Raw genomic sequence first — 26,178 nt, forward strand, 5'->3', positions numbered from 1 at the left:
TGTAGTCAGGTGTATCTATCTATTTATCTATCTATCTATCTATCTATCTATCTATCTATCTATCTATCTATCTCTATCTATTTGTCTGTCTATCTATCCATCTATCATTGATATGTTTTACCTGTACTTAGGTATATCTATCTATCTATATATATATATATATATATATCTATATCTGTCTATCTTTCTACCTATCTATCTATCTATCTATCTATCTATCTATCTATCTATCTATCTGTCTATCTATCCATCTATCATTGTTATATTTTACCTGTGCTCAGGTATAAGCTCCTTAATAAAATAAAGATTAAAGATACTCACAGTGAGATTCATATATCCTCAATGGGTGCTTTCCTAGTATAAATAATATGTGAAGGAATAACTCACACATGAATTGATGTCATCAATCCAGGATGATATCCTTCAACTGCATAGAGCAGACTGAGAACACTGATACCAAAGAGCAAAGAACACTCTTAAAACAGGAAGTGCTGTACCTATGCGACAATGGATAAAATATACATATTGGTCAAAGGTCTTTTCTGTATTCAGTGTCACAGATAATGCAGGCAGATATGGATGTCCTCTTTTTCAGTATAAGGATTTCTTAATCTGGATGTCTTCTGAAAAGGCTCATACTATATGAAAACTTAGTAACCATAAGTCATGTTTCTGTTCTGCCATTCAACTTGAAATGACAAAAACCTTGTGGGTTAACCCTGTCAACAAAGTATAAATCAGCCAAGCATACAATGCATAATAGTCAGGTATTTTGAGTTGTCTGATGAAGTTCCTGGTTAATGTAATTCAGAACAAAAGTGCTTATGTGTGGAAGGATTAATAAACATGGTCCCTGTTTGGATTCTACTTGAGCCTTTTTTTTTTTTTTTTTTCTGGTTTCGTACACTTCTGTGGATTATACAATACATAATTATTGCATAGCTTTGAACTAACATTTATAATGACTATTTCTGGACAGTTGACTTGATAAGTATGGACTGTTGCACATCAAATATATGTATCATCTCAGTAGACAGAAAAGGTTTTGACTACCATGAGCTTGTACAAGTTCATCTTTTCTGGTAGATTCCATATGCTTATGGGTGGAGCACATTTTTCAACATTAGCTGATATGGAATATTATGCTATCAAAGGCTTGGGAATTTCTCTGTTGGTATAATATCATATACAAGTAAGCTACAGATGTATGTCCAAATGTCTGCAGTGTTATTATTCCCAGCCCTATAAACAAAATCATCACAAGTGCAGTAAAATGGCACAACCTGTTAAATAACTGCCTCTCTTGCACCCAATACAGCATTATTAGAATTGTCAAATGTGAAATTTTGACAACATACAAATTTGGAGGCATCTGCAGATAAGCTTTGCACTGGGAAAACCAGTGCCATTTTAAGTTATCTCTTATGAATACACATATGCTCAAAAGTTTAAACTAACAAAAAAATATATAATTCACTTTTGTGGCAGGGCCAAGGGACAGCAATTAGCTTATGTTAAACTTCCTCCCTACTGTATAAATACTTCAGAACTTCTTAAAACATTGTATTACCCTATGATCACTATATTATGTTGGAGCTATACACTACCAGGCAGGTGGAAAAGTTAGAGACGTCTAACTAGTAGCTGGGAATTGGTATGTGGCTGTCAGGTTTTATCGACTCTTTTCCATTTTGGAATAATTATGAAGACAACACTTGATTCATAAATTAAACCTGCCCTTTAGACTACATGCTTTACATTATCTATGCCAGACATTTGTATTTAATGCCCCCTAAGTCTGAATTACCATAAATCAATGTTAAAATCTTCATCTTAGATCAGTTGCACTGTCGTTAATTGGTTCATTATGATACCATTCTGCAATGATTCACGGACATCGCATGAATTGGTTTGGCTGTTAAATTGCAGAAGACTCATCTTCATTACCGTTTTGCTATTATAATTAAATCTTTTATGAACTGCTTCTCTCTTCTTTGAAAAATTTTCCCTGATACTGTTCTTCTCCTATTTTCATTTAGTTAGTGATGATTACTTGTAAATCTGACAATCAGACTCCAAAATTAAGAGTAAGTTATTAAACTTCCTTGGCTGTCTTTTTTAAAAAATGTCCAGCTTTCTGAGTTAAAATACATATACAAATGTCTTTTCTATGGCATTGAAAACATTCTTCTTTGGTAATGGTTTATGGCTATGTTTTAAACAGTCTTTAATGTGCTGCACAAAATTAAATACAAGTTAAAACACACATTGTTGCTACTGTTGTAAATCTGTTATAGATAGAATGATTGATTGACTGAATTTAATGTACACTAAAACTTAGAGAGCATAAGCCTGCAAATGTTTATGTTTTCTGGGTTCCTGATTTCATGTGCAAAACATTTTACTGCATTTGAAAAATAAACCATGATTCCTTCGGGAATACAGCAATTTAGTCTAAAACCCAGTGTTACCCCATTACATTCTTACCCATTGGCATGACATTTTGTGCTTTCCCTACCTACTCTGTACTCAGCAACTTACAACTGCTATGTCTGAGATAGCTTGGAGTAAGGGGACTCCAAGACACTCCAAAATACTACATTTGTGGAGTAAGTATTCATTCCTGTTTATATACTGCCAGATCTGTCCTGTTCTGAGGATCTCGGTTACGATTCTAGAAATGTCACCTTGACTGGTTCTACTGTTAACTTTGTCACACGGATTAGAAAAATAAGATGGCGGCACAATATAGTTATAGCTTTTGACTGCATAGCTAAAATGCTGGTAAGTGCTTGAGGGGGTCATTTACATATATCTGAAGGGCCTCCACTCGAAGAGGCTTAAAGTATTACTCTTTAAAGACTCTACCCTGGTTGAGTCTTTCTGGCCATTTTTACTGAATTCTTTGTCTGTCTGATTTCTTTACCCCTTGGTTTGGACTTCTGAGGGGTGAGAATGTATCAGGGAGAAAGTGAACAAATCTGGCTGCAAGATACAATATAATGCTGGTTTTGATTGTAGAAAAAAAAAATCAGGCACATTACCAATTCCCCTAAAATGTTTGGAGGACACAGGTGTACTGTAAAAATCAGGCACATTACCAATTCCCCTAAAGTGTTTGGAGGACACAGGTGTACTGTAAAAATCAGGCACATTTACAATTCCCCCAAAAGTGTTTGGAGGACACAGGTGTACTGTAAAAATCAGGCACATTACCAGTTCCCATAAAGTGTTTGGAGGACACAGGTGTACTGTAAAAATCAGGCACATTAGCAATTCCCCTAAGGTGTTTGGAGGTCATGGGTTTACTGTAAAAATCAGACACATCAGCAATTCCCCTAAAGTGTTTGGAGGACACAGGTGTACTGTAAAAATCAGGCACATTAGCAATTCCCCTAAAGTGTTTGGAGGACACAGGTGTACTGTAAAAATCAGGCACATTAGCAATTCCCCTAAGGTGTTTGGAGGTCATGGGTTTACTGTAAAAATCAGACACATCAGCAATTCCCCTAAAGTGTTTGGAGGACACAGGTGTACTGTAAAAATCAGGCACTTTAGCAATTCCCCTAAAGTGTTTGGAGGACACAGGTGTACTGTAAAAATCAGGCACTTTAGCAATTCCCCTAAAGTGTTTGGAGGACACAGGTGTACTGTAAAAATCAGGCACATTATCAATTCCCCTAAAGTGTTTGGAGGACACAGGTATACTGTAAAAATCAGGCACATTACCAATTCCCCTAAAGTGTTTGGAGGACACAGGTGTACTGTAAAAATCAGGCACATTACCAATTCCCCTAAAGTGTTTGAAAGAGAGAGGTGTACTGTAAAAATCAGGCACATTTACAATTTCCCCAAAAGTGTTTGGAGGACACAGGTGTACTGTAAAAATCAGGCACATTACCAGTTCCCATAAAGTGTTTGGAGGACACAGGTGTACTGTAAAAATCAGGCACATTAGCAATTCCCCTAAGGTGTTTGGAGGTCATGGGTTTACTGTAAAAATCAGACACATCAGCAATTCCCCTAAAGTGTTTGGAGGACACAGTTGTACTGTAAAAATCAGGCACATTACCAATTCCCCTTAAGGATTTGGAGGACACAGGTGTAGGGTACAAATCAGGCACATTACCAATTCCCCTAAAGTGTTTGGAGGACACAGGTGTACTGTAAAAATCAGGCACATTACCAATTCCCCTAAAGTGTTTGGAGGACACAGGTGTACTGTAAAAATCAGGCACATTACCAATTCCCCTAAAGTGTTTGGAGGACACAGGTGTACTGTAAAAATCAGGCACATTACCAATTCCCCTAAAGTGTTTGGAGGACACAGGTGTACTGTACAAATCAGGCACATTACCAATTCCCCTAAAGTGTTTGGAGGACACAGGTGTACTGTAAAAATCAGGCACATTACCAATTCCCCTAAAGTGTTTGGAGGACACAGGTGTACTGTACAAATCAGGCACATTACCAATTCCCCTAAAGTGTTTGGAGGACACAGGTGGCAGATGGGCATAAATTTAGTTGGAGAAAAATGAATGTCATTGTGTTATGTCCAACAAAGGGAATAAAAAACAGTCTTCATAAAGGTAGGGCAACAAACAGGGAAGGTAAGTTGATAGAGTGAAACTGATTATGATGCAAATAAAGCACATGATAACTTCTAGAGGACCTTAGCATAAAGTTCTCCTATATGAATTTTCTGACTGTGCGATTGACCCTTTAAGACTGAAAATCAGTTGCTGATTCATGTTTTATATATTCTCTTGGTTTCTTAATTTGTGCATTGTATCTTCCATTTTTATCCTGTTAGTTATCCTAAATATTGCTTTAAACAAACTATTACTTTACCTGCTGTGGCTCTGTCTTGATCAGGAACAGGGTTATGAAATTCATTAAGAATAATTGTATACAGATCATATCAAAAAATTTAAATGGTCCTATACCAGTAAGAAGTACAATATTAATGCAACTCTAGGAGATTTGAAAACAAGACAGTTATGATCCAAGAAATATACTATGATCTTAAAAAACACAGATCCAGAAGAGCACTGTGTTACTGCAGTAATCTTTAAGCATCTAGGTTCAGACTCCTCAACTAACCCCATTTTGTTGGAACATTCTTAATTCAAGCCTGATTTACCTGTACACAGGTTGTCCCTATTTTGTAAGTACAGTTTTATTTTGGGCTTGATTTACTCCTTCACACAATTTTCTGATAACTCTTCCACCTTCTCACATGATGCTTGATGGTGTTTAGTGCACAGAAAAAAACAGTACATGATTAACATACTATTGGCAATAAAAATTTAAAGTAAGAGCTCACACATATCTTACATCTCCCTTTTTGTAAAGCAGGAAAAAATGTCCTTTTCAACAAGTGCAAAGTTAGTCGGGTAGACTTAGTTTTCAGCTACCTCTGTTGGGGTCTTTTAAATTCTGATTTTCAAAAGACCCATTTTAAACTATTTTCTCTCCCAAGATGATAAATAATTAAACTTTGCATACCTTCTCTTCTGTGCATGGTCAGAAGCAACCCCTTTGTTGCTGCTTCCTTGCATTCTGTTTCACAAGCCTCTCGTATTTATTTCTTGATCACCACATAGAAAAGGCAGGTAAGAGGAAAACCCTCTAGTATCACATTTATTGCCCTCATTGGCCCATTATTGCACAGAAAGTGTTATCACAGCCTCCCTCAAATGACGTTGAAAGGACTGAATATGAATATCATTGTGAATATACATATGAATTACTATGCCTGTGGTTATTTTGGTATGTATTCTTTATATATATAGTCACAATTATGATGAAAGGACTGAACATCATGTGAATATACATATAAAGAATACATAGCAAAATAACCACAGACACTGTATTTCATATTTATTTATATAGAAGTGTATAATGTACAGTGATAAACCTAAATGACATTGTCTCAAGTGATCAGCACAATACCTGTATTACTAGCATTAACATCAAGGCCCAGAGTTGTAATGACCATACATACAAAATATGAAATATAAGATGAAAAAAAATCAATAATCATATAGGTTCATTGGTTCATAAGGTGTTTACTAGGTTAACAACCACAAAGGCCTTTTTAAGAATAGCCATTCATCCCAAATCTCTGGCAAGTTCTGATACCCTTGATAAGTGTAAGTGGGGGCTTGGGAAATGAAACATTTATAAGAAGGGGCCTGGGAGATGAACCATTTACAGGTTGGCTCTGTCCATTAGAGACATAGGTGCCAAACCAGGGGTGATTTTCCTGTTCCCCATCCAGTTGTCCAAGTTGCACTTGAATTGGGTTAGAGAGGAAATCTGCTTCACGCGGATGGGAGCCTGTTCCACAGACTGGGTAGTCTCTGCGATACATACTTGTCTCTCGAGCAGGTCCTATTTATGTCACAAGCAAGGTTTAAGTCTTTAGAATGGGTAAGTCTGGTTCTGTTTGCTTTGTGGCTATGCAAGAGGTCCATCAGAGTGGGGTCTGACAATGCACTGTGTGCCAGGCATAGATCTTCCCGAAAAAGCCTGTAGTAGACAAAATACAGGGATAGGGCCTTGAGGCGGTCTGCATAGGACATATTACATATGCCCTATATTCTTTTAGTGAGGAATCTCTGTGGAAATTCCAAATGTTGGATATCCCTGGTTAGGTACATACTAAATGGGGCACTGTACTCAATGATAGGTCTGATGAATGCCGAATACAGTGGAATGATGACTTCCTTGGACTTAGATGCCACATGTGATGATCAAAGGCTAGATTACTACCTATGTGTATCCCTAAGTCCCTGACTACTGGGTCAACTCTAAGGGGTGCGTTGTCAATATGATAGTTACCAGGGATGGATGACTTCCCAAAGGATACTATTATGCATTTCTTGGCATTCAGTTTTAGTCCATGGCTCAGACATCAGTTGTTTGTCTGTGTCAGCCCTTCCTGTAGAACATTTGTGTCAGTGTTAGATTCAGTGATAGCTCCTAATTTGCAATCATCTGCAAATATAGTCAGCCAGAGACCACTGACACTGGCCTTGACTTCTGAGAAGTAAATGCCAAAAAAGAGTGGTCCAAGGACTGATCCCTGGGGGACTCCACTTGTGACTTGCCTCTTTGTAGAGGTGGACTCCCCAATTCTAACTTCCTGAGTCCTGTCTGTGAGCCAGTTGGCTATCCACTGGGTGACACACAGGTTTGTACCTAACCTCTTGAGTTTGTCAACAATTCTCGAGTGAGTTATTATGTCAAATGCCTTGGGCAGGTCAAGGTAGGCAGTGTGAACAATTTTACCTTCATCCATTGCTTTAGTGACCTTCTAAAAGAAGTCCACCAGACTGCGTAGGCATGATCTGCCCTTGACGAATCCAAACTGAGGTGGGTCCAGTGTCTGGATGTTTACTATATCCCTGTTTATCATCGCCATGATAATTCTTTCCATGGTTTTACATATAAGACTAGTGAGACTTATGGGTCTGTAGTTTCTAGGGTCTGTAGATGGCCAACCTTTGTGATGAGGTATGACTGCTGCCTTTCTCCATTCATGAGGCACAAAGCCTGTTTGGAGGCTACAGTTAAATAGTAATTCTAGATAGCCTGATAGGTTATGTTTCATGTTTCATGCTATTTAGAACACATCCTGGGATATTGTCTGGGCCCATTGATGCAGTGTTCTTGGCTGGATGACTGATGAGGCCGCCTATGAACAAAAGCAGACTTAGCAGGATAATCACTGTAAAATTAATGGGAGAGACAAAAATCTGCTTAAGATCCTTCACGATCTTGCCTTGGTCTTGTAGGGTCATAAATAAATTGGCCACTGGAGTACCAAAGAGATTTTGATTATCCAAAGGAGTATCAAGAAGCTTCGCAAAGCTTGAAGATGAAGTCAAGAATAGCATCTCATGGTACAGCATGAATCAGGAAGAGCATCGTTACTATACGTGATGGAGTGCCAAGCTCTCTGAGAGGTGCATCCTACCAAAGAAAGAGCAGTGGACTTAGCCTCAGAGTCAGGCCTGTCAGATAGAACCCTCCCAGACTAAGGCAAAAGGGATAAAATACACCCGGTCATATGAGTTTGATAGTTTGTGGCATGAAATAACGAGATGACAGAAGTATTCACTTTCTTCCCAAGCCTTTCCATAGTTCAGCTGTCTCTGTCCAAGGGAAGAAGCTTGAAAGAAGACAAAGGATGGGAAGGGTTATTAGCAGAGACAGAGACAGAGATCACAGCTGGGTCAAAAAAGGGACACTTATAAAGAAACACAGGCATTTTATAAAAATGGTCAGTCTTCTTAGAGGCAGGGGTTTGTAAATGAGGAACAAAAGAAGCAGCTGAGAAGGTATCAAAGCTGAGTAGAAGGCTTAGGAGAGTCCATCTGCAACAACTCATAATACCTTTTCTGGATTTCAGAAACTTGAGAGCAGTCCCACTTAAAATGCCTCATCATGTGATCAGCTCTATCCCCAAAGGACAATTCTTCTAATGGTGAGCCTAAATAAAATCTGGGGAATCTCCCTAAGCCCATAAAATATGATCAGCCGTGGTCCCCCCTTTACATCTTCTGTGGACATTTACAAAGCCTTGAAGGACATGGGAGAAGCTAATTCCATGCCAGCCTGTGACAGGATCATTGCAGAGGGAACCAACAATAACTTTGTGTAATCTTCAGTGTTATCATCCACTTGAGAGAGATATACAGTAAAGGCTAGACAGCAAGAGTATCAGACCTCTATTTCTTGTCCTTTTTGTTAAGTAGCAGATGTACCTTGGGGCAGGGGGATTTTCCCATGGTACACTGGGCCAACAACTTGAAACATTGGTTCTCAAGATAAATGGGAAGTAAAGACAGATGGCTGTGAAGTATCTTTGGCACAAATGCCTGAGAAATGGAGCACTGAGTGTGGTCAAGAGAAGTGCTTAGACAACACAAACACTTGCTGCGATGATCTTTATGAGGAATATGTCTCCCACACTGACATTTCCCTTTCTTGGATGACAGAACTCTCAAAATACAATTTAAAAGGAAAGAAAAGGAACCCCATATGGTGTACTTATCTAAAAGAGGCTCTGTATAACCAACAACTATGGCATTTGGAATGGCGGCAAAGAAGTTCTGTGTTTGGAGCATCTGTATGTCACCTTTATGCCCTATGCTGATGTGGGGAGTATACAGCTGACATATGACACTGGTGAAACTAAAGGCTTTGGTACACTGGCTGAATGTAGAACTATCCTTGGCAGGAGATCCCATTGATACTGTAACAGTGATATGAATGGATATCATGCACTGCATAAGACATAAACAGCATTTTATAGGGGTTTTGTGACACAGCCCATTTGAATAAGGTACAGGAAATCATCAGCTGCCCCCCCATTGCTATCAAGGCCCTACCTGAGACACATGGACAGCAGTATATTGACCATAAGTGATTCCACTCCATCGATTGCCTGGTGGTCTGTAATGCACGGGGTATAATATGCAATGCGTCAGTGCATTACCCACATAGTGCCCATCATACTCACATTTGGTATATGTCACACTTACAAAGGCATACTGACTGTCTCTCTAAACTCAGGGTAAGTACACAACTGCATTAGTATAGCCTTATATAAATGACAAGGAAACAGATTTCTCTAATTAATTGTGTGCTGTGGTTACAAGAAACACCCTCTTTCTGCAAGAATACACACATCTGGAGACATCTGTGCTGTCCATGCAAGTGAATGATCTATCCGATTCACACAACTTGTTTGAAGTGCCCACATTAGCAAGGTAAAGATCCTTTGCCTGACATGGATTTCCTGACAGCATGCAAAGAGCCATGTTGCAGCCTACACACCTGTGTATTTGATCTACTGCTGTGCTGTGTTGTGCTGTGTGACTCAACACAGTTCTACCAGTCGTATCTGATCCTGCAGTCGCATTTCCCATGTTCTGTGTCCAGTGCTGCAAACAAGGCCCAAGTTGCTATCATTTATACACAGAATACTGGGCCATACTGGCTTTACAGCTGTGCTGTCCTTATATTACTGGATGGCATTTATCATAGTACTTATCTGCCATGTGCTGACAGCTGCCCATGGTCAGGCCAGTTTATTTGCTGTCATTGGTATGTCACACAGGCACTGTCAGCATGTTGCCCTGCACTTTCTACACAGTTCTCCATGTGTACCATGCTTTTTCCTACCTCTCTGCTTTATCACATAGCAGTAGAAACATACCCTACACCTTCCATGGCTTTTGCTGTCCCATAGATCACAACCTGCATTGTACTCTTATGTACATACCAGAGGCCATTGCATGTCCTAATGCCTTTTGTGAACTACTACCTGCTTGCACATTACTCTGCAGACTGTCTAGTCAGACATATCCACCAAATTACCATTGCATACTTAACAAAAGTTTTGTATTTGTTTAGTTACTATTACAAAGACCTGATAATAACAGTTTCCTCCTTTGTGTCACTGTTTTTCAATGTCTTTTCTTTCTGTATTTATTTGATGTCTGTTGTTTTATTTATCCCTATTTATTTTGTTATTTTTATGTGGTATTAGCCTCAGTTGTGTTTGTGGTCTGTCAGCAGTCATCACACCATCAGCCTGCCCATCCATCTCCTGCTTCATAAACAGTTGCCTCCACGGCTCTCTCTCTGCAGGGTGTTGTAGGCCATCCAGGGAGGGGAGTGTGGTTTCACCCTCTGTGGACTCTGCAAATAGGTTCCAATATGCTACACCTGCAGGGGATGGAAGAGGTAGAGATGGGATGGTGGACCAGCCAATTGACATCTACAATGGCTGACTGCAGAATATCCTTTTTGTGGCTGGCAAAGTCACATCACTGTCTGACTCTCTCCAGGATGCCAAGAGGCATAACCCAATGGAGAAAGCAATTGTAGAAGGAATACACCTCTGTCTGGGTGCAGCTCTCAGCAGCATAACAGGATGCCATCACCCACCTTATACCCCAGCATAGCGATGCCCTTCCGTGTCTTTTATTTCCCTTCCCTGTTTGCAATTCAGTCCTATAGCTCACCAAATGTCCTTGCCCTTTTGTGTCAACATCACCACTTTTGGTCCTCATCTGTGTTTCTTGTTTGCTTGTGTGTGTCCGCTACCATTCCTATACCCTCCTTCCTGCTCACACTTTCCCTGTACATACTTCCTTCTCTACTGTTCTTTAAAAATATTTCAGTCTCACAAATTAAATAACTAAAACATAAAAATCCATTATCACCCCATGTGCTTCTCCTTCACTGTGTCATTCAATGTGGTCCTCTGCTTGCACCCCCCCCTTTTGACTGTCCTGTACATCTATTTCCTCCTTATTTACATTAAATAAGTTATATCCATTATTGAGAGACCATTATTGTAGCTGTCTGCAGTTCTCATTATGGTGTAACTATATGTGTGTGTGTGGATCCACATTAGCTTAAGGATACCACAAGCTCGCTGCTGGGACTCATGAGTTACGGGATCACTGTCACAGTACGCACCACCATTTATGGTAAATGAAGTTTTTGCTTGTGGATTTCTTAATTACTTATTCATTTTCATGCAAATTGTCTTCTATTTCTCTGTTAATTAGCTTAGAGCTGCACCATATAGTTTCGACTTCCAGCGTAAGTTACATTTGTGTAAGCTATGTTTCTGAATCCCAGGGAAGATCTCTTCATAATCCAATAGGCCAGCGCCTTCTACCTATTTTTACAAAGTATTCAATATGTTTGTTACTAATTCCCTTTAAAAAATTATGAGACTGAGCTGCTGCAAAAAAGTAATCCATCAGTACTACTGTGAATATTGATAAATAATGCATCACAAACAGAATGCTGATTAATGACATTTTTGTAGATCAGATGAACTGTAGAAAGCAATATTATTGCTTACAACATGGTGTTGCAAATAACGTTAAGCTTATTTAGCAAAGTATCTCTCCAAAGTGCCATCAACAGCAGTATTGCTGAGAGATAATGTGTAAAGCAAATGAACATACTGTATAAAGCACTGACCATTAATCATTCTGCAAATAAATGTAAATAACTAACAAAATAGTTCCAGAGCATATTGATTTCTACAGTACATTTATGAAAAAATGAGTTAGTTAAGACTGTTCATACTTGAACACCAGCTCCCTCTGGCACTGTGATTCTCCATACACAATTCAGATTGTTGTCATATGGTTCTGGATAATCTGGGGACAGGATAGTTCCTTTGCGTTTTGTTAAAAGTCCACCACAAGGCACTAGAAAGAAATATAAAATGGTTAAAAGGTATACCACTTACTGTGTTGACTAGTATGAATGATTTGATAAAATAGGACACATCAAAAACAAGAGAATTACATTTTCATCTGAGAAAGATCACTAAATGAATACACATACATTTACATACGTGGTGTTTTAACAGTTTGTTCTATAGAAAAGCAATAAATAAATGTAAAAATAAAGCTATATGACAACTAAATTCTTGAAGGGAATAGTGCACATGCAACTAAGAATATATTCTTATCACATATACTCAAATGGGTTTTAAAGATATACTGAAAAACCTGTACACAATGTATTTAGAAAGTTTACTCTTAAAAATTGGACATAAATATATCAGGTGAATATCTTTCATGCCTATGATGCACTTGGCCATAGCTTACTAATTTTCAAGCTATCAAAGTATGTCTGGGGCACATATTTTTTTTTAAATATTTTAGACCTTTATTTATTAGTCAAAATACAGTGTAAAATTAAACGGTGTCTTATCCACTTGGTCTACTCAGACTAAAGGAAGTCACAGAACTGACAAACAATCTTGCCTATAACTTATTTAGAAATAACTTATGAAATTGTTTTCCAAAGCCCACTGTGTTGTGATACATAGATATTTCTTTCTATTTTACACATTCTTATGCATTTGCCTACCATGTAGATGGACTAGAACACAAAGAATTTCAGGCAAGGATAACACTGTCATGCCTGTATCTTAGTACTTACTACCTATCCAACCCCCCCCCCCCCAAAGAGTACATTGCCCTAATGCACCCTGAATAAGTTATCTAACTCCCTGTTCAATACATTATTTTTCTATTTGTTTACTTAAGCATGCTCATGTTTACAGCTATTCCACAACAAATGTTTGTTTATAATAAATTCAATTTCAGAATGATATTGTGCTTTGTATCTGTGTAAATGTATGCTTTAATTCAATATGCTTCTATGTAATGTGATCCATTTCAATGTGTAATTATGTATCATTTTTAATACTGTACTGTCAAAGATGACACTAATGTTTAATTTACCTATGTTAATCTGCAGTGTCTTGTATTACATTGTACCAACTAAGCTTTTCTCCAAACCCTCCGCTGAAAAAGGAGATCTACACCTTATTGGACTTCCATGTTCAACAAGTGAAAATAAAAAATAATCAATACATAAATAACCAAAGGCCAAGGCAGGAAGTGCATGTTCATGCATTTGCAACCATTTGGTGATATAATCAACATTCATAATGCAATTGCACAATGAATTAATGTTAATTTAGAGAGTAGTTACATAGTTCAAAATCAGAATGCCTTATAGATTTTCAAGTATTCTGAACACTCTAGACAAATTCACTCGCAAATTCATTCCAGCCATTTGTTTGGTGTTTGAGAAAAAAAAACAGCAAACTCATTGACATTTCAAACATAGATTTATAACAGTTCATGAGCATAAGGAAATCACAATGCAATGTATACTGTTATGCCAATGTGATTGGCATGATGATATGACTAGGTTCGTTTATTCATAGTTTTATAACAGGTCATGAACATAAGGAAAACACAATGCGATGTATACTGTTATGCCAATGTGATTGGCATGGTGATATGACTAGGTTGATTTATTCATAGTTGCAGGAAATGAGCTATTAGAATAAATCACACAAATTAAACTTGATGCAGTCCCAGGATGCATATTACCAGAAAAGTGAATGTAACGCTCAGACGTAAAGTAGAAGAGAAATAGAAATGATAAGAAACCTAGACATTAATACAAAACACTCCTAGATAAAAGAATAATTACAAAGAAAGAAAATATTTGCATTTTTGTTGGGGTTTAAGATCTGAAAAGAGTAATTAAATAAAAGCATTACATATTGATTGCTGCTGAATAAGTGATCATACAAATGACAAATGTGATGTTCTTTTCAGTATTAGATGTTAAACACATTACTGAAAGATAAGGTTACATGACCAAAGTTTCACATTATGTATATTTTATAAAACAACAGAATTTGTTTGGATGTCTGTTTGGTATGTCATCAGCATCAGATGTGTTTCAAAGAGATACTTTACAAATAATTTAATTTGAAAGCTTGGAAAGTTTTGTAAGCATGTGCTGTTTATCTTGTGGATATATCTGTCCATAGTGCCACATTGTCAGCTGTTTCCTTCATGCCCAACTCATTATGCTGACTTGTAATCATTCCAGAGTTGTGTGTATGCACTGCCTCACTGGCTAAGTGGCTATTGAATTCCTGTTTTCTCTGATAGCCCACTGGCTTGTCAAAAGGTTTGTATTGCGTTTTGCTTGTAATTTTATCAATTTTTATTATGGCTACTTTGGTAGGTGTCACTAGTTTGTGATCTTACTGTTGCTTTAGAATTATAAGGGTTTAGTTGTCAATAGATAGGGCGACCACAGTGGTGCAGTGGTTAGCATTGTCACCTCACAGCAAGAGGTTCTCCGGTTCAATCCTCGGCTGGGGTGCCTTCTGTGTGGAGTCTGCATGTCCTCCCTGTGGTCACGTGGGTTTCCTCCGGATGCTTTGGTTTCCTCCCACATCCCAAAGACATGCTGTAGGTGGATTGGACACTCCAAATTGGCCCTAGGTGTGAGTGTGTGCGTGTGTGTGCCTTCAGTGGAAGGTTGGGCACCGGGCTGGCAACTCGACACTGTAAAACTCCACTGCCAATCACGAGCGGACAGGTGATCCGCTGTGGTGACCCCTAACCGGGAAAAGCCGAAAGAAGAAGAAGAAGAAGTTGTCAATAGATAATGTTTACATGTACCCATTCTTCTTGCTTTACTTTGTTTTCTAAGGAAATTGTGCCTGTAATATTTATACAGGATTTGGTTCCTCTGTGTTGTGAGCCAAATTAGTATAATGTTTACATTTCATTCCAGTATTGCAGTTTTGGTTCATGCTTTAGTTGCTTTGTGCTGTTCTTCTGCTTCTATATTAACAAAATAACAAAAAATGCAGGTATAGCCGGGAGATGATTAAGTGCTTCCTTAATGCAGTGTTTAATCACTTTGGACCATACTCCACAACTTTTTCTGATTTGGCTGTATGCTTCAGGCTCTAGGTAATAATTCAGTTGGCATTTCATAAAGTTTGTGAGTTATTGACAAATTAGCTACAATAACCATTACTAGATAATAATGAACAGTTGAGTTACAAATTTATATGCTTCAACAAACAAGTTGTCTCCTGGCAACCTTTTAATGTCTATAAGAGCACTTTTAAAATCTGTTCACAGTTGTTTTTGCAATGTCCATCAGTTTTACACTAGGAGGTTGAGAGGTATGCCCATGTCACATGTTCGTTCACTTGTTTGCTTCCATTTTTTTACTGCTAAGGAAATTCTGAAGTAATGTTTGACAACTTACATTGTCTACCCATTTGAGTTTTCCACTTTTCATAAGTGTCTATGAGTGGCACTTAGTTGATGTCAACTTATTAGTTGACAAAGTTTTTACAAAAAAAAAATGTGGAAAAGAAAAAAAGAGGGTAATCATGGGTTTATTGTTTACAGGTTAAGTTTTGTTTGGTAAATGACATGTGCCATTTTGTGTTTGTTTTTTGTGCTATTCAAATAAACAATGGATGCCAACAAGGGTAGCTCTTCTACCCAGTGGTTTTGTTTATTAAATAGATCTTTTAAATTAATAATAATAATAATAATAATAATAATAATAATAATAATATAAACCAAACTTGGACCAGCACCAAAATCTCTGCACTGTACTTTATTAGAAGACAGGTTCAGCAGGCCTAGAGTTCATCATAGGCAGCTTTCACCATGCCTGTGTTGCATCTGTAAACAGAATACCTTTTAAAGACCCCCCCAAATTTACATAATACATTTAAAAAAAATCTGATTGGTAAACAATGAAAATGCTAACAAAATGCAAAATAAACATTTTTGCAAGTATGTATACATAAGCTTACACCACATTTATTTACTACATTAATCCATCTCATCCAGACCGGGATGTGTGCATGCCCCTAAGATGAGAATCCACCTACTATCCATTCCTTCTAAAATTGCTAATTTTTTTTACTTTTGGTTAAGTCAAAGTAAAGTCAAAGTCAAAGTAAACTTTATTGTCAATCAGATATACACACCAGTACAAGCTAAAATAAATGAAGTTGCTTTTGTCCCTGTGCAAGACATAACAATGAACATATAGTTTGAATGACAGCAAGACTAATGCATGTGCAGTAATAATTAAAATATTAACAACACAATCAATTACCACAATTGGACAAGAAGACATTACACAATATTATACTAGTAGGTATTGCAATACTATGGCTTCACATAGTGATTGCTTAGAATATTGCACTTCATCAGTTGTAGTATGATATAATTTTATGTTCATATTGCACATGTATGGAGTGGCGACTCACTCCTGACTATTTCACATTCAGGAAGTAATAGCATAAGAGATCAGACTAACTCTACCAGTATTTGAAGCAATTTGACAGAGTGATTACTATAGCTGATACTACATAGAAAGGGCATATTGATCTAATTATTCACTGCCATGCCTGACATGCAAGTTCAGCAGCCTTATGGATACAGGGAAGAAGCTCTTGTTCAGTCTATATGTTTTGCAGTGTAAGCTGTGATACCGCTTGCCCGATGAAAGGCGGACGTACATGCCATGGGCCGGTTGCATGGGATCGTTGATTATCTTCCTATGACCTTCCCACACACCGAATCTCGTGTAGATCATCCATGGATGGGAGCGAGAGACCAATGACCTTTTCCACTGTCCTCACTACCCTCAGGAGAGCCTTGCAGTCAGATGCTTTGCAGTTACCATACCAAACTATGATGTTATTTGAGAGGAAGCTCTTGATGGTCCCCCTGTAGAAGTCTTTGAGGATGGACAGGTTTGTCTTTCTCAGTTTCCACAGGAAATGCAGATGCTATTGTGCCTTCTTCACTGTGTGGCTGATATGAGTCAACCAGCAAAGGTCATCTGAGATATGCACCTTCAGGAACTTGGTGTTTCTGACTCTTTCCACTGCCACCCCCTTAATTTCCAGAGGTTGATGTATCTCCAGAGTCCTCCTGAAGTCCACAATTAATTCTTTGGTCTTGCTTACATTTAAGGCCAGATTGTTGATGTCACACCAGCCTATCAGATGCTCCACTTCAACCCTGTAGACTGTTTCTTTACCATTTCTGACAAGACCTATGACAGTGGTATCATCCGCAAACTTAACTTTTTTGTTGGATTCATGCTTGGCCATGCAGTCATGTTAACAAGATGAATAGCATAGGACTCATAGCACAGCCCTGAGGGACACCTGTGCTCAGTGTAGTACTGATTGAACTGTTATTTCCCACACATACTTTTTGGGGTCTGTTGATGAGAAAGTCCAGTATCCGATTACATAGGGAGGGTGTTGATGCCCAGCTAGATCAGCTTTGATATCAGTTTCTGGGGGGGGGGGGTGACAGTGTTAAAGGGGGAACTAAAATTAAGAAATGATTCATCATTACTTTATCCACCATATATGTAAATATTGCCACTGTATGTACATGTTATTGCTTGCAAGTTTTCCTTGCAGTAATTGTGTTTATTGTAAGAGAATCTGCCAGACTAAATATTTTACTTCAATCAACACCTCTAGGACATATGAGATCAAATGTTTAATAACATGTACCACCCTTTTTAATAACAGATACTTGAGTATCAGACTTCATTAATTCAGTAAATCATTGCTGGTATGTGAATGAGTAATTCTCAGTTTGCTCAGTTGTAAGATTAACATTTAAAAAATGTCCCTGATTTTGGCTCTTCCTTTCTCACAGTAATTTTCTTTTAAACAATGTTGAAGTAGGAAGTGACGTGTAATGATGTAATGTCTCAGCATAGTCAGTGTTTTCCTTAGGTCTCCTGGGAATCACTTCATAGTTACAGTGAGCTCATTTATCAGGGTCATGGCTTTAATTAATTGGGAATTTTTTCTTCCCAGTAATGTTTTGCCTTTGTTTGGTAATTAATTATGTATACAAAATGTATACGATTCACTTGACTTAAATATTGATGTACTGGGATACCTATTTACCTCATCTTTTTGTGTCAGCTATTCTGATTTGCCTTCCCATTCCTGCCTATTATTTTATTTTACTTCTTTTGTGCACTGGCTATTACTAATAAGTCTTGTTGTAGTGTCTGTTAGATTTTTTGACTCTTCTTCAGAAATCATGTCACAGCTGATAGACTTGAAGTCACACTTAGAACACACAGCATGCCCCTATTTGAGGAATTTACAGAAAAGAGTCAACAGCAGATGGAGGAATCTTGTGCTAGGTAGCCCTGGAGGGCAAGGTCTTGTTCAGCAGATACTGGGCCCAATTACAGTGAGACACCTTTAAACAAAACAAAGCACCAACCCCAAAAAGGCATTTCAGAATCTCTAACTATTGAGCAGACTACAGTATCTCAGCCAGGTAATGAGGTTTATACAGCCTGACCAGGAGAGTGTAACCTATGTGGCCAGTCAGTAGATGAATACTTAGAATGTTTTTTTATAGATGCAGGAAAGTATGGCTAAATAGTTTGATTTGTTTATTAAGAAATGGCTGCATACTCATAATAAGTAGCAATAGGTCTGAGCAAGGATATTTGTGAGGCAGCTGGGCACAGTACATTGTCTTTTTCTCAATTTCCTTTGAAATGGCCATACTCTGAAGCAGAACCATTCATTCTACTGCTGCTATTGACAACACTGTAGGGAGGGAGTTCTATAAGTTGCATGATGATGGCATCCAGTGGTCTCCATTATGTTTCATATGCCTGGTACCACCGATGACAAAATTTATCAAGGTGACTATGTTGACATTTTTTTACCTGGTTGTTGCTGGTGGGATTTGCTGCATTTTGGATATAGAAATGCCTGGGGATAATGATCTTACCTCGACTCTGGCCATTTTATTAAAAAGAGAGCTGGGCAAGTTTACATTTAGTAACTGGTTTAATTGGGTGGTTGAGTTTATTCTCTGCATGAGGGTGGGTATGGAAAAGGATTTGCATCAGGCATTACCATTACTTATGTAAAGTTTGACTCTGCATGAGTCTCAGAGCTTGAAAGGAGTATATCCCTGGTTCTGATATGACCAGAAGTTCATTAAGCTAAAAGAACTTAACAGGATACTAAGGTGTGATGGACATCGCATAAATATCTGGCTGGGAGTCATGATGAATAAGCCAGCATTACCAGCTTCCAATGGTTCTGACAATTAGCATTTCAAGTTGAAACTTTGCTGGATGTTCAATAGTGGCATCTGTACTTGGCCAGCCTGCCATTGTGCCCATGATTATTCAATGTGGAAAGTAACAACACTGTCCAAATGCTGGGACAAGGTGGAGCTGATGCACAGCATACAAAGAGCTTGAGGAGATGAAACAGCATTATTTTCCATTCAAGCAATCAGCAATATGAAGAAGCTCCTTTCAAGGATTCAGGGCACCTAACTACTCTTGTGACAGCCACAGCAATTAGACTTGCATATTCTACCATTTAAGCAGATACACCGGCAAACATTTTCTAGGGTTACCCCAATGTTTATTGTTGCATGGGCTTACTTTATTAATTTTTTTACATAAACTCTAATGCTTCAGTTGATGGGAAAATTTGCAAGAACTTACATTCTGTGGTTAGGAAGGATGGTGGTTTTAGTAAGCTACTTAACAACGAGGTCTCAGACAGGAAATTAGCTGGACCCTTTATGTATCCTCCTTTTGACTATTTTAGAATTTCTCCATTGTGGCCAGTCCTAAAAAAAGAATAGAATATAGGCTGATCCATTACTTGTCTTTTCTCAAGGATTTTCAGTCAATGACAGCATTAGCAACCAGGAAGTACAGGTTCAGTATGCTTCTTTACAGGACACTAAATGGATCACAGAGAAGTTCAAAAGTTAGGCATTGAGCCTGCTGTCTGCCTGTTGACAAGCTGTGAGAAGGACTGACGTATGCTTGGCATGCAATTTGAAGAACAATTCTGCTTCTACGTGGCTATGCCCATTTGTTCTACAGTGGCATGCATCACTTCTAAGAGGTTTAGCACACACCTGTATTGGTGCTGACAGCAAACAACTGCTCAGCAAACAGCGATACATTATCTGATGATTTTTGTTTGATCATTGGTAGCTGGGGGTGGGGCATAGGATGGCATGTAACAGTTTCTTGATCTTTGCCAAGAAGTTGGGGTGCCTGCTTCTGATGTAAAAAAATGAAGGCCCATTCAAGGAACTGGCATTCTGGGTCTTGAAATAGATGTATTGTTGGCCTGCAAATTGCTGCAAGCTTGATTAGATTGGTTGAAAGAGCCATTCAGCATATTTGTATTGGCCAATCAAGTTAGAGTAAGAGATGCTATGGAGCTTTTTCAGCCTTCTGAATTTTGTTTGCAGACCTGTAGCACCAGGTAGGACTATCACAAGATCCATAGCTACTTAATTAAAATTGGTACCAGAAGCACCACAGCCTTAGGCTACCCAGTGGGTTAAAAAAGTACTCTATATGGCAGATTTTTCTTACAGTTTACAATGGAATGTCCTTCTGGCAGGATGAGTGGGTATCATCAGATCCACTACAGTCGTTTACTGATGCAGCCAGGGAGGGTTGCATATTTTAGGGGGCAGAGGTTTTCAGTTCCCTGAGCACCCTCTTGGAAATCAAGGAGAAGGAAGTATAATCCTGTTTTGAAACGTATGCCCAGTTGGGTGGCTGCAGTAGGATGGTTGGAACAGTTTCATAACAGATTGGCTTTATCAAAAAAAACATCCAGATCACAATGGGTATAGTCTTTGTTAGACTGCTGTTCTTGCACAGTCTTCAGATTAACTTATCTTTTACTTTCAAAAATATCCCTGGTAGCGACAACATTATTGCTGGCAGTCTTTCTCATCTGCAGCTATCCAGACATTCTCAGCTAGCACAAGGCATTATGGATGACCCTACTTCTATATCATCAGATGAGGATTTCTGTACAGTAGATCACATGTTATTATGTAATTCATGGTTGGCTGGTATTATTATGGACTATGAAGTGCAGTCTTTCTGGGTCTTTTGCAAGAACTTGCCACTGGGAAAAAAGAAAATAGTCTTATTTTTATTATATGTGTTTCATGTGTACATTAAAGGAAGCAGCCTATCAGGATTCACTTGTCAGCCCACAGCATGTTGGCCAGATTACTGAATTTGCCTATTATACAAAGCATTGGATCATTGGCTGATTATTAAATGGCATAGAAAGGCTGAAAGGTTTATCCAGGGACTCCAGGTGGTTCAATATCAGGAAATCAGTAGGTATAATTTTGAAGAGAGTCCTTTTGGAGGTTAGTAATTAACACACTTATGCTTTATGGTGTACTTTACTAACCTGGCTCTGTGCTGGTGATTTTTGGTTGGCAATTGTTTTTTCTTTATGCTGGGAAGATATAATCCTGGCACATAATTGGGTGTTAGTGTGGATTCCAGGTCCAAAACCATCCAACAGGATGTTAGTTACCATGTTGTCTTGGATAGAGATTCTAGTCTGACACTCTGACCAATCCATTGCTTTGTAACTCTCCATAAATTGTCTGATAGTCCTTCCTTACATGAGTTAGTTTTTATGTTCTCATCTAGGGTCTCTAAGCTGCCCTTGACTCCTGTTCCTCCCATTCCTTTTGTACTGGAGGGCCTCAAATTTAGCCATGGTGACTCTTTCAGTTGAGGTAATCAAAAGCGCAAGTAGACAGGCCTCCAGAGCATTTTTGTGTTTTTTTTAAAAAAAAATCCTTAAATTGGTATTTCTTCTTTAATCGGGTGTTTTGTTTTAATCTTACAGGTAGCAGGCATGTCTCCTTTTGGATATCTCTTTCATTGTTATAAGCAGAACACAGAACAGAGATTTGACTAAAATGTTTGAATTTGGGCTTTGATCCTGACTCTTGCAAAGTTATATGAAAGGGCTTCTTGAGAACATTATGAGACTTCCGCCAACTTTAATCAATTCATGCTTCATGTAGGACTACAGGATATTTTGTTTTTCATTTGAGTGGAAACAGCATAGGCATTCTTTCAAGATGGCATCTATTATCTAGGATTTTCAGATACTGGCTAGGAGTAAAGCAGTGGCTTCCACATCCCACAGTGATTTGGTCATCCATCTCACCAAAGTTGATGCAGAGCAAAACTTTAAGAACACTGGCTTTGGAATCACCTCAGAAATTTTTAAACCACAGAGCAGCTCAGCACTTTTTCCACTTTTTCCATCATTGAGCATTGGAAATTTTCACATAGATATCTTAACAGGAATTGTACTCGAAATTCACTTTTCAGAGGTTGGTTGGAATTCATTTAATCTTTATTTTTCATTCTATTTACAAAATATATGCCTTTCAGCTAGCTCTTGATTTAAAGTTTAACATTTGTACATAAAGATATATAAATAAAATTAACAGAAAAGGGATCAGCCATTTGGAATATTTAAAAATTTTAGTGATTAAGATATACATTTATATGTATAAAAAAGGAAGAAAATTGATTTTGCATTCCTATTAATTGCTATATTTCAGGTTCTTCCAGTGTCATACTGTTTTGTCTATGTCTCACTTGCTACCACTTGTGTAGACCATATGGGTGATTTGGGTATCGCCAGCTAGTTTAGGTGGACATCAGGGAAAGACCAGGAAACTGTATGTTTGTGTGTGTGTGTGTGTGTGTGTGTGTGTGTGTGTGTGTGTGTGTGTGTGTGTGTGTGTGTGTGTGTGTGTGTGTGTGTGTGTGTGTGTGTGTGTGTGTGTGTGTGTGTGTGTGCTGGTGGGGGGTGGCAGGTTGTGCAATTCAGTCGCTGTGCTATCCCCATCCCTTGCCCCCTTCTTTCCTCCTTTTCTGGAACGGCCAATCATTATTTCATGATGAGTTGAGCAAGCAGCCTACAACACTGCTCTGGGGTAGGTGGATGTTCTTGGCTGAGGGAACACTGTTGGTAAGCCACTTGGATTCAAAGTTAGCTAAGCCAACCAGTGTAGGCTGTCTGTCATGCTGCCTGGTAAGTGGCACTTCAGCATACTGAGGTATTGGGATTTGGTTTATCACAGTTTTTTTTACCATGCTTATTCGTTGTTATTATCTTGATGGATTCAGATATTTACAAATGCTTTTTGTTATTCAATAAAATACTTACATTTACTGCCCTGAGTCATTGCTTGTTATGTTATGGAAAGCAGAGTTAAGGACAAATGTGATCTATTAGTGTGATTCAGACACAAGAACATCTGAACAGATTGAAAAAAACTGCTGAAAAAGACAGTGTAATCTAAAGAAATTAAAAAAAAGAATAAATATAAAATTAGAGTGTCAAGTCTGGAAGACATGGGTCATTGTCTGACATCAGAGGATACAAAAATGAGAAGTTATGCAAATGCCAAGGACAAAAAAAATGATGAAGGCTTTATAGAGATTTTTTGAGAATAATGTATTATATTGTAAAACTTGTACCTAATATTTCCAAGATACCTACATCTGTAAGAGAACTGTTAGAGAAAGATGCTGTTTACCAGGAATTGGAGTCATGAATTGGAATAGCATGTTCTAAATGGTAGTCAATTAATTACAGATGTCCCATCATTAAATCGATATGATGTAATAAAGGCTGCTTTTTTTGCAAAAAAGATGTCAGGCTGGTAAAGGAGAAAAATCCCACAAGAAATGTGCCAAAGACATTTTCAGGCACAAAAAAATATGCTCAGAAGGAAAACCATTTTAGACATGTTTCCAAATGTCTTCCTTAAAATAAATCATTATTTTTGGAGATCTGTATGCCAATGCAATAGGTCCTGAACCTAAACAATTACACAAATTTACACAACACTACCCAGAGCAGTAAGTAAACACTCCTAGCAGACTTAATCCACGTGCCAAGAATGAAACTACTTTAGACCTAAGAATAACTAATATTAAACACACATACTACAAAGTTTTACCAAATTCCTGTAGCTATCACTGCCCTGTTAATGCTATCTAATCATTTAAAACCCTCAGAATACCTTTTAAATAGTGGTGGGAATCCATTTTCCTGAGCAGAATATTTATATTCTAACTCTATCCTTGCCTACCCCATCAAACAGCATCCCAGATATAAATATACCCTATTTATGTTGCAAGCAAGGTTTAAGTCCCTGGATCAAGTAGTCCTCATACCATTTGTTTTGTGGATATGCATGAGGTACATCAGAGCAGGATCAAGGAATGCCTTGCATGCCAACTATAGATCACACCCAACAGTCGATAGTGGACAGAGTATAGGGATAGGGCTTTGAGGCAATCCACATAGGACATGTTGTTAATGTACTGTATTCTTTCTGTGAGAAACCTCTGTGGAAATTCTAGTTGTTGCATGTGCCTGGTCAGGTACATATGGAAGGGTGCATTGTACAAAATTATGGACCCGATGTATGCAGTAGAATAATGACTTCCTTACATCTAGATGCCATACCCTTGCTTATAAATCGAGCAACATAGAATGATTTCCTTACTACTGTAGACACACGTTGATCAAAATACATGTTACTGTCTACATATATCCCCAGATGGCTATCCTAAGGTATATTACATATACATTTATTTCTCAGCTTAAACTTTATTGCAAACTATATCACCTCCTAATACCAGTTGCCAGAACCTCAATAGCCAAAAATGTGCTCTTCCCTAAACTAGAATACTGTTGCCCCAACTTAGTCTTCATTCTTTTTATAATACACAAATAATGCAAATTGCTGAGAATAAAATATTCAGATTTGCATTGTTAGCCAGTTCTCATACATACATACCACTGTAACCATATAAAGGCACATCCATTGGAGTTCTGTGCCTGACATAACCACCTTTCTTTACAGCTGCTATCTATTCACAGTTTTAAAGTTACAATATTGCTCCATGCTAAGACCCACCATTCTGTTCAGGGAACCAGCCCACTCCTTAATGAACCACCAGCTTGACTTTATTACTCTTGTCTGACCACACTTTTCATCTATAATAGGCGAAAAGTGTTCTCTATCCTAGCTCCAGCCACTTGGAACAACTTTCTTAATGAAATTAAATCTTAAGCTACATTAAAAGACTTAAAAAAAGACTATAAGAATACCTAAGAAATGCAGCCAATTGCAAATGTTTAAGAGAAAGTAGTTGGCTGCCTATGTAATCTTCTAAGCCACATTGTATGCTAGTAACTTTTATTTTATTCTACATCACTCTGCAATTGTGTCACCAGAGCCATGTGTATATATTGTAAATAAAATGTACATTGTATGAATTTGTTTCATTTACATCTCTTTGTATATATTATAAATTGTTTCATATATATTCTTTGGCCTTGATTTAGTCATTGTGAACACTATTGCTTTATGATGTACCTTTTCATACAATGAGACATATTTTTGATTAATTTACCAAAGTAACATTACCATTTGTATTACTCACTTGTATTAATTGTGTATTAAATTGTGTACTGTACTGCTTTTTGAGTCTGGGTTGTGGCTGAAAAGGGTCAACAGATAAATTCATCCATATTGTTAAAAAACAGAAAATAATAAAAAAATTAATATGTGCCTGTTATTAGCAGTGGCATATAGATATGAAAAATGCCATGAAAAATGTCTGTGATAAAGAAATTCAGGTGAAAAAGACAACAAACACTTGTAATATTCAAAAAGTCCTTGCTGAAGGAACCACCAAGATTATAGAGAAGGTTGCTTTCCCTGCAAATGTTATGATACAATACAGACTAGGAAAGAAATTACATAGACGACATATACTGTATAAAACTAATTTACCAAAGAAGCATGAAGAGATCGTAGGTTTACCCCGGGTATCACTTCTGTGTCACTGTTAGACAGAGGCACA

At 37.9% G+C, this 26,178-nt stretch overlaps 1 protein-coding gene across 1 annotated transcript in view; it reads right to left on the reverse strand.

The window, feature by feature from the left end:
• The window catches only part of LOC122797720 (CUB and sushi domain-containing protein 3), a 5,249,173-nt gene that overhangs the window by 1,302,375 nt on the left and 3,920,620 nt on the right, over window positions 1-26,178 (reverse strand). Inside the window, exon 35 of the mRNA XM_044066251.1 lies at window positions 12,127-12,251. Coding sequence (XP_043922186.1) covers window positions 12,127-12,251 — 125 coding nt within the window. The remainder of the gene's footprint in view (window positions 1-12,126; window positions 12,252-26,178) is intronic.

Source organism: Protopterus annectens, chromosome 3.part1 (genome assembly GCF_019279795.1).
Source record: "Protopterus annectens isolate FY-2018-M chromosome 3.part1, PAN1.0, whole genome shotgun sequence".
In the NCBI taxonomy this organism is placed as follows: domain Eukaryota; kingdom Metazoa; phylum Chordata; order Ceratodontiformes; family Protopteridae; genus Protopterus; species Protopterus annectens.